The sequence below is a fragment of the Anticarsia gemmatalis genome, chromosome 2 (genome assembly GCF_050436995.1).
Source record: "Anticarsia gemmatalis isolate Benzon Research Colony breed Stoneville strain chromosome 2, ilAntGemm2 primary, whole genome shotgun sequence".
NCBI classification, from domain to species: Eukaryota; Metazoa; Arthropoda; class Insecta; order Lepidoptera; family Erebidae; genus Anticarsia; species Anticarsia gemmatalis.
This window is the reverse complement of record NC_134746.1, coordinates 1,588,023-1,600,226: the sequence shown is the minus strand read 5'-3', so window position 1 is coordinate 1,600,226 and position 12,204 is coordinate 1,588,023. Positions and strand designations below refer to the sequence as shown.

At 32.4% G+C, this 12,204-nt stretch overlaps 1 protein-coding gene across 2 annotated transcripts in view; it reads left to right on the top strand.

Annotated features, from left to right (window-relative positions):
• The window catches only part of LOC142979063 (neuroligin-4, Y-linked-like), a 96,293-nt gene that overhangs the window by 65,891 nt on the left and 18,198 nt on the right, over positions 1 to 12,204 (top strand). For both annotated transcript variants that reach the window (XM_076123830.1, XM_076123825.1), the window contains exons 2-4: positions 1,280 to 1,928; positions 3,974 to 4,191; positions 7,055 to 7,204. In XM_076123830.1, the coding sequence (XP_075979945.1) occupies positions 1,357 to 1,928; positions 3,974 to 4,191; positions 7,055 to 7,204 (940 nt within the window). In that variant the 5' untranslated portion in view covers positions 1,280 to 1,356. The remainder of the gene's footprint in view (positions 1 to 1,279; positions 1,929 to 3,973; positions 4,192 to 7,054; positions 7,205 to 12,204) is intronic.

Here is a 12,204-nt window from a genome sequence, read left to right as displayed (position 1 = left end):
ATTTCAATAAATCTTTCCCTACCATTCGTTGCTGTACCAAAACATTTTCTTTGAAAAAACACCAACTGCAATGCAATTTTGCTTCGAAATTCAGTTAATCCGTAGGCAATTTGAAGCTGCACATTGTCGCTCGCCAGTGGAGCGATGATAGCCAAAACCGCAGGCTATCATGAAGCATTGGGTCGAAATGTGGTTGAGGCAAGGACCGGTGGAATTGGAGTTCCAATTCATCGCTGTACGAAAGGAAAACAATTTGAAATCTAACTGCATTTTCGATAGGATTTGGGAGATGTTTTATATTTTGTTTTTAGTTTGTTGATACCAAATATTTGAATTGCGAGTTAATAATGTCTATTTCTTATTATTTTATTTTCAAATATTTCGATAAAATCGTAATAATAATTTGATATTATTAAAACAAGCAAATAAAAAAGTAGCTTAATGTGGTTATACTTATACGTACATTAGGAAATACAAGTTTAATATGTCCTGCAACTGTTATAAGAAATGTTTAAAGTATCGCCATATTTTACAAACCAAATCTTTAAGCCAAATAAACTACTCGAAAGCTCGATAGTAATAGAAAAACGCATTTTGTCCAACAATTCAGAAATCTCAACTTTTTGTCAAAATGTTTATCTCTTAATGACTATACATCTATATGATACACTTCGTAGATAATGAACGTCATTGTCCGTTCTCTTTCCTCCTCTCTCAATTGACCCAACAAATTACAGTCAATAACCATCAGTAGCATTTTGCTACAAAAAGTCCAGTAAATTGTAGCTATTTCATTTAGCCGTTAGAGGGCGTGAGTGGCCTATGAGAGATCTCCATTATATGAATTCAACCCAAAAACTGGCGCTGCAATAAAATAAAACTTTATTACTTTCATAAAATGCCAGCCGTTTGTAAAAACTTAAAATGGTGCATTCGTTTTTAGTTTTTATGTTTGATGGTTTTTCTCTTGTTAATTTTATATTGTTGGATATGGATACACTGTTGAATTTCAATGTTTTAGCTATACTAGTTAATAAAAAGAGGAGATACTCAATAAATAGTGTATTTTTATTTGCGTAGTAGAGATTTGTAATACTTACGATAATAAATATTCAGAAAAATATTCTAGGCGGTATAGTGTTCCACAAATATTTTTTTGATCCAATTAGAAAACTTGGAATCGGATTGGTTTTTAAATGGTATTATAACATGTGAGGAGTAGTTTTTCGTCTTTTATACCTAAATACGAAATATTCATATTTCTTTTGTTTTGTTACAGATGCCGCACAAAAACCCGGGAAGTGAAAAAAAGTTGATCGAAAACTGAAACGCGACAAAATGATAACATGACGAAATATGAAACAGAACAAACGCAATAGCGCAAGGACTCACTGTGATTCGAGCATGTTCCACCCTTTCCAAATATGTGCTCACAGTAAAAATCCTGCTCAAATAGTGTTCTTCAATATTTACTTCATAATTGTTGTGACATGTCTCTCTATAGATACTGTTAATTCTAATACTACGAATATGAACAGAAATTTCAATGCAAAAAGTGTAAAATTCCAAACCAAGCAGAACGATGCTCCCGACGACAACTATGATGATCATGACACCTCACACGCAGATGTCAATTTCGACACAAACCCTTATTACAATAGTGAAAATTTTCTACATTTGAATACTAAATTTTACAATAATGAAAACAACGCTTATAGCAATTACGAAGACTATAAAAAATACTATCTGAATCCTTCAAATCCAGTCCCTAAATCTAACGTTAAGTTTAAAATAAGCAGTAGGATAGTTCAGACTAAATATGGAAAACTACAGGGGATTGTATTGGCGATGGATGAACACAGATATTTAAGTCCGCTTGAGGTTTTTTTGGGTGTTCCTTACGCTACACCACCGGTCGGATCCAACAGGTGAGATGGTTTTTTTATTCAACTTTTTTCCTGTTTAAATACTTAATTTTACGCTCGGTATAGCTTGACTGGATAACTTGAGCTACGAACTATATTTAACTATTTCTACGCAAAAAGATCATATTATCGTTGCTTAGTTCTACATTCATTTCAATTGTTATTTTTCTTCTATTGGAATTACGAAACAGCCCCCAATTATATGCATATATGCATTTTATCAAACGATATATTTCAAACAAAAAAGATTTACATTAATAAAGACCCGCGCTGCTAATGCACGGATTTAATAAAAAACATTGTTTCAATCCGTTAGTATGTTCCACCACAATTTGCAAGCCCCTTACTTTATTGAGAGAAAGGTTTTGCACATTGTCCATTGATCTACCGACATTTTGGTCATAGCTCACCCGGCAAACCGTAGACTTTAAGCAAAGTGTTGAAAAAGGGTTTCAGCAAATACACAATCTGCTAATCACGAATTGATACTTGATTCAAATACTGTAGTTTTGGCAAATGGATTGATCAGAAGTAATCACTCATGATTTCAATCTACATTTAAACGCAGTATTTGCTGTAAATCAACAGTCAGACATTAAATAAATAGACCGGCTATTCAAATAAACTCTGAAAGCTGGTGTTAAAATTGTGGTACAATTGCTGTATTTTAACAGCCTGGATTTAATGGAGATAGTAACTTTAATGGTCCAGCAATTACTTCGGTTTGAAGGTGAAAAGCATTGTTTGAATGTTTCGTATTCTAGAATTCAGTAATCAGAACTTTAGTTTGCAGTAAGCATGTTTTAAGTACTCTTTGACTTTGGTTACGTCATCAAATTCAACTGTGTTTTTGTTTTAGTGCCGAAGTTGTTCAATTTGCGGGTATTAAGAGTTGAATTTATTGGTCCTTGATGTAATTGTCGCTTAGAACCTTTTTTATCGTGACCATTTTTTTCTACACTTGTGAGCTTGGGTTTTCTTTTTATTGTGTTCCGAAGTGGTTTACGAAGAATTTGGATTCATGGTAGACTCTTAAAATCGAATGAAATATAAACGTTTTGAGTCTATCATGATATCTAAACTTTATAATTTTACCCATAGCATTGTGACTTACAAACAACGTATAAACTGTGTAACGTAGATTCACATTCCTTTAGTCACACAAGGTTAAAGATCAAAGAAACAGTTACTGTATGTAATTAGTAGAAAAGACTACTGTATAACATTTTCAATAATAAGATAGTATTAACACGCTCCTTATCGCGTGACGTCATCACACAGAACAGCCTAGCGTACAAATGCTTTTAGGTTATCAACAATAGTTCAAATTCAATACAAATGTGTTTACTCTGTCGTCTAACTATACGAAGCGAGGACAAAAGCGTGTTCGCGTCAAACGGGGCTTTACTTGTTAAAGACAACGGATCTAAACCTTTTGTTTCGTGGACTAATCCATTTAGGACTTTGGGATAGATGTCTGGAAGTTTATGTGGTATTGTATTGTTTATTGTAACGATCAATAACTGTTTATTAAGGTAACATTGATACATTTGTTATACCTACGCATATATTGGAATACTTTTGGAGAATGCTTAAATTTTTAATTCTATCTATTTTATGCTATCACGTATCTCAGTTGACAGTTAAAAAGCCAGTATGCTTTACATTGTTTTTTTTTCTATGATTATTGTAATTAACACGTTACGTCAAAGCAGCAATGTACTGAATAGTGATTATCAATTTGACGTACACTAGTTGTCAACTGAGATATTTCATACGTGATATACATACTGTTGATCTTATATGTGGTGAAAATCAAGGTTGCACCTATCGTTGCGTTGTATTTACATTTAACCTCTGAGGTAGCTTTACGTCAAAATATTTTAGTGAATTTAGACACAAATTTCTAGAAGAAATACGCAACAATCTTGTGACTTTTACATTTTACGTAAGAACTGTACTAAACTTGTGAGACTTGCCAAAATTCTCAAGAAATTCACTTTTCCCGAGAATTTTCAAGGTATCTGAATTTTTTATCTTTCTTTTAGGTTCAGCCCGACAAGAACGCCTTCCCCATGGGACGGGGTTCGAGTCTCAGACAGACCAGGTCCTGCATGCCCGCAGAAACTACCAGACGTCGATGACGAAAGGACCATATTAGAGAAAATGCCTAAAGGCAGACTAGAATATTTGAAAAGACTGATTCCCTATCTTAAGAATCAAAGTGAAGATTGTCTATATTTAAACATATTTGCTCCATTGCAAAGTAAGTATTGTGCTTTATTGCTATTTATTTACACGTATATTTTATAGACGTATCCAACTGCTGATGATGAGGCTTTGGGTTCGATTCACTCGCTATATACAAAGTAAATCTTCTCAAAATCATATCTATACTAATATTATAAAGCTGAAGAGTTTGTTTGTTTGTTTGTTTGAACGCGCTAATCTCAGGAACTACTGGTCCGATTTGAAAAATTCTTTCAGTGTTAGATAGTCCATTTATCGAGGAAGGTTATAGGCTATATATCATCGCGCTACTACCAATAGGAGCAGAGTACCAGTGAAAAATGTTACATAAACGGGGAACATTTTTAACGCTTATGTAACGCAAGCGAAGTTGCGCGGGTCAGCTAGTTAGAAATAAATTTCAACTAATAACTGTCCTATCGTTTGCGGACCATCTGCCACTTATTTCTTGCTGGCTCTTTTAGGTTTTATACCGTTCGCAGCTTTATATTCTATTCATAAGAAACTAAATCATTTTTACAAAAAATTAGGGACCATTTTTCTAAAATAAACTATTTTATTTAACACAAATACCCTTCAAAAAACTAAAACCTAATTAACTAAAAAGCTAGCAGAACTGTTGTTATCTTTTTCAAAACCACCATTTATTTTACTTATAATAATGAAAAGTTCGTTTACACTGAGATAATTCATTTATCAGACAAATATTTTGCTCCACAATGTAAAACATACAAAGGCTTCATTAAAGCCTTCAAAAACAACTGTTACCACTACTGTTTCTTTAACAAATGATTAATAAATGAATAGAGCTTCACCCCTTTTGTTGAAGGCAGTGGCTTTCAAGGTTTTCACATAATTATTTTGAAGCAATCAAGCAGATTTCTTCGTGATGATTGTTCTTTTAGCAACTATTCTTATTTATTCGTTTATAATACATACATGTAGATACATGAACCCGAGGCAACACACTAATGATTTTTTGAAATTATGTATGTATTAAAAATAATTATCACTTGTTCCAATGGTGAATGAAAATATAGTGATGCAACCTTGCATGCCTGAGAGTTCTTTCGAACAGTTCTTAAAGGTATGCAAAGTACCCAACCCGTAAAAGACCCACCCTCATCACGGGAGGAGACCCTTGCCCAGCAGTGAGACGTACATGGGTTAAATTTATTTAATACGGGAAAACTATTTTTATTACCAGTTTAGTTTATAATACGTCGGATATAATACCCGAAGGTGGTTTGCTCGCTTTACCATTCACATTGTTGGGCCCACTCTCTACTATTTACTTTTTAATGTGGTTACATTCCGCACCACTTCACTGCGAATGACGTCACACTATTAACTTATATTAAAATTTATTGCCAATGCACTAAGTAATCGCAGATTAAAATAAAATTTTCACATTTATTCCTGCATTTTATTTAATTCTCGAGAAGATCATAATTACCAGTATTTTCAATTTCATTTTGTTGTTTTATTACCCTCGATTATTTTGTTCAATAAACTCACCTGTTTTATCTGATAATATAATAATCGAGAGAGCTGAATTGTTTTACATAGCTATTGAAACATATACTCGGTTTACAATTTCTGATTCACTTAAAACTGGCAGTAGTTTATACAAAATGTTGAGAGCCTCTGGCTTTTAAAACAATATTTATTTTAGGCAATCAATTACGGAACCCTGCTGCGATTCTGTACATCTTTCATTTTGGCTTTAGTCTTTAAAAATTCTCTTTGAAAGTGACCTAGATTTTTGTTTATTACGACCATATTAATTTTAGTGAAGATTTTTTCTTACACTTATTTTTATAATATATTACTTGCCTCTTCAAATGAAGGTCGCAGAGATGAATATATTTTTTGCTATACATTTTGATGGTCATAAGAATATGAGCAAAGTTTTTGTTTGGCACACATATTTTTTTTTAGATGAATGAAGTGTAGTCTTTTGCAGAACAGCATAACTGGTTACCTAACATTTAGAATCTAAAGCCAACTATTACTTCAATAACCCACTAATATAATCATTTAAAATAATAATTATCTTCTACATTAATATTCTTCATACTCTCTTGCTCTTTCAATAATTGAGATTTATAAACATGTTTTTAACCTTCACTCATATCAATTTCGTATATCTGACTTGCATTCAATTTCCTTGAAATCTAACATTTTCAAGGTACTACAATGTTCAACGATATAAAATTGTTTATGTTGAATCAAGGCCTTATTTTTTGGCAGTCGTTTTGTGATTTAGTATTCAGGTTCGGTTGCGTTGCCAATATTTTAACAATAACACGTAATATTGATTTGTAAGTTAGTTGCCAGGTTAGTATTGAAAATTTAGTGCGGAGAATTATAGGATAACAATTTTGTTATAAATCCCGATTTGGCCCTGATAAAAAAAGATGGAATTTGGGGTTCATTTTTCAATTAATATGAAGTATTGCATTACGCATTTTTATCCCCGTTTGCGACTAGCTGTTTCGAAATTGTTTGAAAGCCAATGGTTTTTATTTAATATTCCCTTTTAAAAATACAATACACTAAATAAATTAATTGATCAGCTGCAATGGTAGCGGCTTAGTGACCTTTTAACCACTGCGTCACAGACGCTGTCAAATCTAATTTAACAAGGACGATGGTATGATAAGGGCAATACTATGTATATGTTGAGAATATAAAAAACATCAGAATTTAGTTTGCTCAGTTGCAAAAAGCTCTAAACTTTTTTCTTACAAAACAATTTTATGAGTCAATTTGAAAGATACAAAACTATCTACTGTGAAAAGTCAAATAATTCTAATATTATCTAGAATTAGTAAAAACAACATTTTACAAACTAAAATATATATTTGTTGTTATAGTGGACGAAACAAAACTAGCGCTGCCAGTACTGGTGTACATCCATGGAGAGAGCTATTCTTGGAGTTCGAGCCACCCTTACGACGGAGCCGTACTGTCCAGCTATACGGACCTCATTGTCGTCACCTTGAACTTCAGACTCGGTGTTCTTGGTAAGTGTAAATGAATATTGCTTTGGTGTTTCATGTTGTATTGCCGATCAAAGGTTCTAATATCTTCCTTTACGGTGTTTTAATAGAATTAATACAATATTAGAAGTAAGATAGTTTTAAAAGAAAGCAGTTTGTCAACGGAAGCAATTAAGTTTAAGAGATAATGATAATTTATAATATTTTTTAAACAAGGTTATTGGTGATTTGACTTAAATAGAAAGTAATTTAAATTATGTTCAGTAACTTTGCATGAATAATAGTTTAAACAATGTTATGACTAATTGAGCAAAGGTTGCAAAAACGATAATCATACGACACATACTACAGTATAGTTTATTGTTTTTTAATGTTAAGACAGAAACGTCTCGGGTTCGTAAGATGTACCCACTTTAACTCAAATATATAGACTCTTGTTTATCGAACCCTGAAACCTAATTTCGACCTACAATTACCCTCAGAATGCCCTCAGACCTAATCACCTTAGGGTTTCTGCCCAAAACGAGGTCAATGGTTTATAATCTTGTAAGCGTATCAAACATCTTATGCTAAAAACATAGCGGTTTCAAAGCTTTTATAACGATAGGTTTTTAGTCTAATGAACTTAACAATTACTCTAGTTAGGTTCCTAAATAAACTTCATTGATGAGAAAAAATAAGGTTGAACGAATTATTAGTTGTCTAAACGGTATAAGCACCTACACCGTGATTTTTTAACTACCGACTGCCAATAACAACTGGCGGGCTATAGATAAATTTTGTATGAAAATAAATACAGCACCTCTAGCAGGGGCTGTAGGAACTATTTTTGCCTCAATGTCGAACATCCTTTACTCGATATTACTGTAAGATAAAATTCTTTAAATTCATTAAATTTAACTTTTTATTGAGATTCTGTATTTTATTCACAGTCACCACAAGTCCCCAACCCGTACTTTATCAACGTGGTAGACTCCCTTAATCCCTCCCTCATTACGGGAGGAGAGCCTTGCCCAGCCTTGGGACAGTAGTGGGAATTTATTTTAAATTTATTGACTGTCACACGCTGCCGTACAAATACCAATAAATTACTGATTTTTCCAATTAACAATTAGTGAATGTGACGTAATCATTTAATTAGTAATTTCGACACTCATTTACGCATACTTATTAATATTACACTTCGACAAAATTTATAACACATTACTTCATCATTTTATTTAAATTTTCATCCAAATAATTTTGATTGCATAACCGATGTTATCAAAATTATTTACAGGAAAATTTCAGTACATATTATTATTGAACATGAATTATCATAATTGACAACATTTCAAAATTTTAAAGTACCTAAAATAAAAATACCATTTCTTCATTTTGTCATCCTGAATACAAAACATATTTTTTTATATTTTTTGGCTCAATATTTCGGGAGAAATAAAATAAAAACCAAAAATTACGCTGTGACGTCACATATACGGAAGAATAACGTCTTACCTTTGCCTTTGCAATTTGAATAAAAGTTATGTAGATTGACATTTGAAATGTCATCAATGTTTTAATGTAAACAAACACGAAAATACCACAATAAATAGAATACTGAAGTATTTAGCATCATTTATGAACTTTAAACATTATAGATTTCTCGAAATGAATCCTAGTTAACGGTATAGGGTTATGAAGGATCTCAAATATTGTTTTGTGCCATCTTACGAAAACAGTTCTGGATACGATCGAAAACAATTTTTTGCTGCGCCTAACTCAAACAAGCAACAATAGTGTAATGCTGTGGGTGTTGTGTGTCCGTGTTTAAGATACTCAAGCCACACTGTTATATATAATAAACTAATTCAGATGAAAAAGTCACAGTAGCATGTGGGTCAATAAATCTCCATAGTCCTATAATAAAAAATGAATAAAAAGACGTAAACTAATTTCAATTTGTTTTATTTAACACTTTCTAAAATAGTCTTAACAATATATTGCTTCCAGAATGGTTCAGCGTCTTCTAAAATCTTTGTAGTGTAATTTGCATCATACTCAATTTGTGTATTAATTTTGTCTGTTCAAAAGTTGGATCAGCAATACAAAACAGATCTTTCAGCATGCATCTGAACCATTATTTGGGCCTTACATTATCCTTGGAGTTTGCCATTTTTAACATAACTCTTGATTGTTTTGTCACTTATTGGGCATTTTATCTCCAGAATAAATTTCGCAGAAATCCCATCTGATGGAACACCAATAACAGGGGAAATTAGAATTAGGCCTGAACTTAGAATAACTCCAAAATCATTTTCTAATACTTTAATTAATTGTTTTTATAATTTTTTACTTCGTCATATGGCTTTAAATTCAGGCACCTTATAGCCACCTAAGATACTTTGTGCACCAAAACACCATTTCCTGTTTGACAATGTACTGCTTCATAGATCCTAGAACCAGTGACTCTTCCCTGACACATGGAATGCCACAGCTTTGAATCTGCTTGATCTTTTGTTGCTTCAGCCACACTGTCAATCACCTTTTTACTTTGAGCATCTTGACAGAACTCATTAAAATCCCTATAGCTATGGTCTTGCTGCTGGTGTATATACTGGAGCATTAAATTAAATATGCTGTAGTCATTTAAAGTAGGCTGATGATTACCACAATAATTCAGGATTAGTCCTGAGTCTATTTTACGCTTCTCACATTCTTCAGAAAATATGGACAAAGCAATGCATAAGTAAGTATGTTTTCGTGCATATATTCCAAAAGCATTAAGTAATTTACTATGGGCAGGTTCCCACTATCAGCAACTTGGAGTCCTTCAGATACCTTCATGACTTATAAATAACGGAGAACGGAAAATAATAACTTATAAAACAATTAATGTATTTGTAAGCAAACAATAATACGATAGACGCGCCAGGTTGACAAGACAGTGACATTTATATTTATTTTTTCTAAATGATGTGACTTGTGAGGCAAAGGCATTATGCTATTCCGCCGTATATGTGACGTCATTTGGCACTTACGTCTGTTTAGAATGAAACAATTTTCAAAGTGAAAATCATGAATGAAAATAACTAAGTATCACAAAAATAAAAAATATGGGTCCCTTTATTTCACATCTAGTTTAGAATAAAATGATAATATATGTTACTTAAAAAAATGAAATGTTGTCAATTACATGTCAGATCAATTTACACAAACATTTATAAAATATTGAAGCTGTGAACTAAAGTCTGATGTAAAGACATCATTAGGAGGTGTTGTTCACGATTTTAATTTTTGCATCAATTCTATGAAAATGCTAGTTTTGTTGAAATCGGTTCATTTGTATTTTTTAATTAAAAAAATCAGATTTTATATTCCGTTAGGGTAAAACCGCTAATAGTAACTATAACTATGATATCGTACTATTCCGTTCGGACTAACACATTGTCATATTAATATGATTATTTTCATTATGACACATTTCGTTAATGTAATCGTCGTAATGTTAGGTTAAACTCTAGAAAAAAAACAATCAATGGCATACGCAATAATAATATGATACTTGTAAAATAGTATAAATAGGACCTTTTAAAGGCTTTACATTCTCAATTACGTACAATCTATCCTCGCATCAAACAAAAACAATCATAAGAAGCACTTAAACAAATCAAGTCTACATCATTTAAGAATACAAACTTCAGATTCATCTTCATTTGAATAAGTGAATTAAATGAACGCCATAAACTCGACGTCTTATTCCACAAAATAATTCAAAGTTCAAGACTTGAACGTTGAAAGAATTCTTCAAATATAATCAAGTTTTATTCGTATCCTTGGTGAAAGGAATTCATAGGCTATTAGTCTTGTTTTTATCTAGAAGCTGTGGAAATTCATTAGGAATAAAAACTAAGAACTGTGAAGTTTGTTCCGACCTAACGCCGTTGCCTGATTATTTTGCAGCGTTACTTGAGAGTAAGTTATTTATAAATCAGAATTGTTTTACAAAACTATTATCTTTTTACCCGTAAAAACTGGGCGTACTCCCTGAAAGACTATTGCCTATCGCCTATAGTCATCATCTACCTATCGCCTAACTAAACTTCAAAAAAACCTTTTTGATTTTCGATTACGGTTGCCGAGTAAGCATTTTAGTTGTTTTGCATTGAGATATTTTCAAAACTAACCTGGAGTTTTGTCATATACCAATATGTCATATGTCAATAGGCTTGCCCTTACCCGGAAAACCTACACCATGGATCGGCTTTCATAGTCACAATATTTTGTGTCAGAATAAATTCCACAAGCTTAAAGTAAGTTATTTCAGTTGAAAATTTTGATAAAAATAAATATACGAACACACACCTCGGCTTGAAAAAGTTATGCGTAGATTGTACAAATATTTTTGCACATTTTGAATTTCAACCGCATACTATCTGACTACAGTGGCGCCGAACATAAACAATGGACCAATCGGGTTTTATAAATTCGAAAGGTTATTTTGCAAGCAATCCGCTATATTACTGATATATTTTATTACAAAACTATAGGTATATTTCAGTTTGTGTAATATATATTAACTTCGCGTTTATACTACTTGACTGATTTAGGTGTATTAAATCCCAAGGAAAAATACACTTTTATTTCGTTAATGAGTAGCCACTACGGCTAGGCTTCCATAACTCTGAATCTTCCGCGTTGAATATTTGCTTATCTATTTCCTAAAACCAAATAGCAATTATCGCAAACAATCACTTGTTCGTTCGAGCCGGTTTCGGCCCAGATTTTTAATCAGCTTACCCCCACGACCAATGTAAAGAAAATTTATTCTTGTAACTGTTGTATGGTAAATTAAACTTTAACACAATTACCCAAATGAACGAGCAAATGAAAACTTCATACGTTCATTAATACGGAAAATATAAACGAAATTGCCAAGTAAATTCGATTGTAAGTTTAAATACTACGCTTACAGTTCGCGATGGATTCAGTGTCAATTGCCAATCAACTTCCGATTGTGCACTGACAAAGATCGGATTTACACT